Below are 5,630 nucleotides of genomic sequence, written 5' to 3'. Positions count from 1 at the left end.
ATCTCTTCCCCCAAGTGAGTCCAGGGCACCAGACAGCTTGGTGTCATCGGCAAAACTGAGGGTGCACTCAGTGCCGTCATCTATGTCGCTGACAAAGACGTTGAACAGCACTGGACCCAGGACAGACCCCTGAGGAACACCGCTTGTCACTGGTCTCCATGTGGACATCGAGCCATTGACCACAACTCTTTGAGAGCGACCATCCAGCCAGTTCTTTATCCACCGAGTGGTCCATCTGTGAAATCCATGTGTCTCCATTTTAGAGACAAGGATGTCATGTGAGACAGTGTCAAACGCCTTGCACAAGTCCAGGAAAAAGACATCCGTCGCTTTTCCCATGTCAACCAGCGCTGTAGCTTTGTCATAGAAGGCCACTAAATTAGTCAGGCACGACTTACCCCTAGTGAAGCGTCAGTGTGTGTGTCTGTGTGTGTGTGTGTGTCTCTGTGTGGGTGTGTGCCAGTGTGTGTGTGTGCCACTGCGCTTGTGATTCAGTGTGTGCATGTTGGGTGTGTGCACCTGTTCACACGTGTGCATGCGTGCACCGGGGTGTGTGCATGCCCGCACATCACTCTGTGTGTGAGGAAGAGCTCAGGTTTTCCACTCCCGGCCCCATTTCCATTTCCAGAGGTTTCACCTGCCAGGCGTTATTTCTCTCTCCCAGGCAGCTGCCCTGAAACACTGCTGACGCTGGAGAAAAGGCAGACTTCTTACGCTCTTTAAGTTACCTGATAAAGCTTGGAAGTTTTCAGCTATTAAAACTTCGGTGCTCAGAATGCTCTTGCAGAAGGTGCTGCCAAACCCCCCACCTTTGCACGCCCCAAGGATCTCATACCCTCCACACCCTCATCATGTGGCCGGTGGCTATTTCTGCCTTAGTGCTGCAGCGAGGGCTTTAATTTAAGGAAGCCATTTAGTTCCTTTTTTAAAGCATGAAAACTACCTTCAGACATGACACGATGGGACCCGGCTACCTAAAAAAAATCCAACCAATTCCCCCTCCTGAGTCCTTCGGAGAAGGGGTGTTTTTATCTCTGGTAATGAACTGGGCAGCAAGAGGAGTGACACGTGATTTTCATTTTTTTTCCTCCAGTCCCACCTGAAACTGGTGGCAGAAGAAGTTTGCGCATGTGGCTGAGGAGGGGTTTGCTTTCTCTTTTTTTCCAGCAATGGTTGGAATCTGGCTGGATGCTCTTTTTCATTTCAAATTGCAGCATCGCTTGTCTATGCCATTGCCATTTTTTCCCTGTGTGCTCCTTCCTCGCGCAGGGTGGGAATCCCAGCTCCTCACTCACCCAGGAGGAATTTTACTTACATAAGAAAATAAGCTTATATAGGAACAACCATGACTGTCTTACCGTTGACATTTACTTCCAGCTCCCTTTAATTTTGACATAGCAGGAAAGTTCCACATGGCTTCTTGAATAAATTACAAAAATACTGAAACAAAGCTTTGCAGCAATGAATGAAGTTAATGAATTCTCTCCTAACGAAGCTTCCCTGGGGTCTGTGGGACGAGGGAGATTGGGAAAGACGGGAGCGCCTCTGCTGTCTCTTAACATCCCACACCCTCCACCCAAGCCCTCCAGTATTTGGATATAACAAATGCATTTGGATATAACATTTATCGCTGTCCTGCTTCCCAGGAGCTGCCAGCTCTGCCTGGCATCAGCATGTTTTTGAGATGACCGGTGGGTTTGGGATCTTCTGAAGGGACCTGCAGGGTGGGTGCTGGGTGCAGGGAGCCAGGCAGCCTCCCCGCAAAGCCCAGCCCACCCTTCCCCTGGCTGGGTGATCTGTCACCTCGGCTGTCCCAACTCAGGGGTGAGACTTTTATTCTCTGTACAGGTGAGGTCTCTGAATGCAGAGGGATGATTTCATCCTCCTCCCGCTCCGTGCCTCCAGCTCAACCTCTCGAGGCTGCTCCAAGGAGGCGGCCGAGCCCCTAAGCCCAGCAGCTCTGTTCTTGAGCTGGGTCCTGCCTGATGGCAAAGCCAGCCCATGTCCCGCTGGTGCTGCCAGGAGCAGGAGCAGCCCGGGGGGCCAGGGCCAGCTCATGGCCTCCCCGCCACGCTGCAGGGCTCTGTCCTGGGCCGGGGAGGCCACGGCACGTTGGCGTAGATATCCTGCTGATTCGGAACAGGCTTCTGCATGCTGTCATACATAGCCTCTCTTTCCTCTTCCACATGCTAGGAAAGAAGAATTTAAAAAAAAAACAAAATCCTTCATGGAGTTGTTCCATCTGCTGGGCCCTCTGTCAGCTGCTTTAAGCACCCAGAAGCACCCATGGGAAGTGGAGAGGGAAACCAGGGTCCTTTGCATCCCAGCTCAGCTTGTCCCTTTGCAGTCCCCTCCCTCCCCACCCACCCCGCTGCCCACACCGTCACGCAGCCACCAGCTCGGTGCTGCTTTGCATTCCCCTACCGTGCAGCTTGGCTTGAGCTCCGCGTATTCCGTCATGGCCTTTGTCGAGCGGCAGAAAGTCTCGGCGTTGCTGTACAGGTGGCTCTCGGCTGTCCTGGTGTCATGGTTAATGTCCGCGTAGTTCAAGGCATCCGCTTCCTGACACCAGGGGAGGGACAAGCTCTAAACCTGCTGCTGCTTCCCTGCCTGCAGCCCACAGGAGTGAGAACGTCTGTCCCTCTGCCCTTGCTGATTTCCCCAGGGCTGTTTCAGCCAGAGAAGCAGCTCCTGTGCCTGGTGGGGCTTGGGGAGAAACCTCTCAGCTTAATCCTAAATTCCCTTCCCAGGAAAACTTTGCTAGTCACACAAAGTCCCTGGCTGGCTCTTTCTCTTGGTGAACAGAGCACGAAGGATCCCTCCCAATTTAAATGGACATGAACCTGGCTGAAAGTGCATGGCTCTGTCAGCTCAGCTCTGGGGGTAATGATTCCCTGCCCCGAAGGCAAGCTCAGGGCATGCCATCCCAAGACCTCATGCAGTTTGCCTTACTGTATACAACGTGTTATGAATCCTGTCCATCTCTACCACTGCTCCGGAGAGGGCTGGATGAAGCACAGATGTGGACAGACATGAGTGAAACCAGAAGAAAAGAAATATATTAAAACACTGCTGCAGCTGCAAATGACAACGTAAAGCAGGAGGGGACCCCGTTACCCCATTGAAACCGAAGCCATTCTTCAAATAAAACCAGACTCCACCTGCCAGCCAGTGACATCTCCTCTCATCCCTCCCCTCCTTTGCACTGGCCTTAAACTTTGCATCAAGCCCAGTGGAAGCCTGAACTAGACAAGTGAGCATGCCTGGAGAAACTAACGGTGCCCAAAACCAAGTGGGTGTCGTGCCGGGCAGCACCTGTCCTGAGAGCTGCCACTCCCCGCTTCCATGGGCAGGAGACCTGTGGGGTCGGTCCCACTGCTCCCTCAGGGAACAGAGACCTTGGTGGAAGTCTCAGCAATGGATCCTTGGAGTTGGATGGATCAGGAAACAGAGAAGAAAAAAGAAATATAGAGGAAAAAACCCCAAATACAGCAGAAGACAGGGTCTGGTGGAGAAACAGCAAGGGAGCAGCAGTGACAGCATCACTTACCCTTCTTCCTCTTCCTGGACAGTGTTACCAGAACACCCGCCGCAGCTGCAAGCAAAAGAATAACCATTATGATGCCTGGAGTGAGGATGTGCACAACCATGTCCAAGCTGCAAGAAAAAAAAAGAAAGAGTTTGTATTCTCACATCTCTCAGCAGCAGAGATGGGGGTGAGGCAGCGTGGAGCAGGGAGGGGCTGTGGGTGGGGGGACTTGCCGTGGGACAAAGCGGTGTGGCGAGGCTGGAAGCTGGGCATGGAGCAAAGCAAACAGCAAACTGCAGAAGCAAACCGACACTCAAGTCTAAGAGTTGCTATGTCTTCACTGTTTCAAGGAACAGCTCCTGCACTTAATTTTGCTCTGGTTTAGGTCCACTGTTTGTTGACCTTGTTGTAATGGGAAACCAGGCAAGGGCTGGTGCGTCAGCTTCCCCCTGAGCATGCTGATGGGAAGCCCCAGTGTTGTCCACTTCTTGCATCATCTCCAAGAGGCTGGAAAGGAGGGAGGAAGCTCTGTCAATCCGCTCTCACACTTTGTCACCTATTTCTGCTGGGCTGTGCATCACTACGAAGCGGAACAGGAAGCAGCTCAGCACTTGGTTTCCCACAAGTAAATGGTTCCTGAGTCTTGGGGAAGGAAATGGGTTAAGTGTTGCAGCCAGAAACCGAATCTCACATGACTTAAGCTGCAAGATGGTCAGGGGCCAAGCAGAGCTTTGCCAGAGCCAAGCGACCAGGGCCACCGGGATTATTTTCCATGCGGAGTGGCTGGCTGAGAGGATGAAACACTGGTCTCTAAAGGCAAAAGCAGGAGATCCAAATCTTAAGAGAGGTGTGAAGAACCCAGAAGGTTGCAGGGCTTTAGCTGCACCAGAGACCTCATGGAGGGAAGTGGGAGCTGCAGGTGGGAGCTGGAAGTCACCTTGAAGCGCTGAGGTCTCCCTGGTCAGAGGGAGTTGTTTCTGGCCCTACAGATTCCCCATGGAGAGTTGTCTGTGTGAGGACTGACACAGAGCTAGTGACATCGGGGTGGCTGGTGGTCATGACACAGGGAGATGCCGAGGAGGAGGAAGAAGGAGCTGTAACAAGAAGAGGTGAGGCTCAGTCAGTCTCCCTGCCTCTACGGTGAAAAACACTGTGGGTTTTGCAGCAAGTCAGAAGTGACCCACTTATCGTCACACCAGGAGATGCTGGGTGCCCTCTGCCACGTCCAGAAAATACTCCTTGAGGTGGGAGTGCTTGGGAGTGCTATAATCCCCTGCCCCTGCCCAGGAGGCTTTTCATGGTCCCAATCCTCCCCCAAAATGTGCACACACAGCAGAGTTCACCCTTTTCAAAGGAGGTCTGGGCATCCCATGCCCAGCCAGGTACTGACAAAATAGCCCCATAGAGGTGTCCCACGATGGGTGCTGGTCTCTGGCAAAGGGAGAGAGAGGGATGTTCCCTAAGCACAGGGCCTGGCACCCACAGGCACTGGCTGCCCCACAGCAGGAAATGGGGCAGCACGGGAGTGGGGTGAGAAACTCCCTGGTGTTATAAAATAAGGCAAAAAGAGCACAGACAGGGCCTGCAAGATCTGCTGAGGGTGGGAGATGGGGCACAGAGAGCAGGACAGTACAGCCCAGCAATGGGGGTGGCTGACACTGGGGTGCCAAGAAGGGGCTATGGTGAGACTGGGTCACAAGGAACGGGCTGCCTCACGTGGTGTGGGCACCCACCTTCTCACTGCTGCCCCTCACAGCGGCACCCACTCCCAGCACTAGGAGGGGGACACAGCAACACTGGACCTGGGGGACCCACAAGTACAGACCTGGGGACACGATCACCTCCACATCATCACTGTCATCAGGCCAGCCTATGCCTGTTCGCACCCCGCAGCGGTAGGTGCCCGCATCCTTCTTGGTCAGGTTCTTCACAGTCACTGTGAACTCCTGATGGTCATGATCATCCCAGATGGAGAATCGGTCCCGCTGCACGCTGGGCTGATGCTTCGAGGTGATGATGATGTCAGTATCACAGGTTGAAAGTATTCTCCCCGGAGAGCACCAGAATTTCGGCAGCATCTTCTGGTCAGCCCAATACACGC

General features: G+C 53.4%; 1 protein-coding gene across 1 annotated transcript; it reads right to left on the bottom strand.

The window, feature by feature from the left end:
* Positions 1-2,054: 2,054 nt before the first annotated feature.
* Positions 2,055-5,607, bottom strand: LOC104272313 (CMRF35-like molecule 8). The gene is made up of 5 exons (XM_009867275.1): positions 5,355-5,607; positions 3,551-3,595; positions 2,953-3,005; positions 2,425-2,562; positions 2,055-2,189 (listed from the first exon to the last, which is right to left on the bottom strand). Exons 1-5 carry the CDS (start codon positions 5,605-5,607, stop codon positions 2,055-2,057), a joined length of 624 nt encoding a protein of 207 aa, XP_009865577.1.
* Positions 5,608-5,630: the final 23 nt, after the last annotated feature.

Source organism: Apaloderma vittatum, unplaced genomic scaffold (assembly GCF_000703405.1).
Source record: "Apaloderma vittatum isolate BGI_N311 unplaced genomic scaffold, ASM70340v1 scaffold29603, whole genome shotgun sequence".
Taxonomy (NCBI): Eukaryota; Metazoa; Chordata; class Aves; order Trogoniformes; family Trogonidae; genus Apaloderma; species Apaloderma vittatum.
Note: the sequence above shows the minus strand (reverse complement) of the source record. Positions and strands in the feature narration are given on the sequence as shown.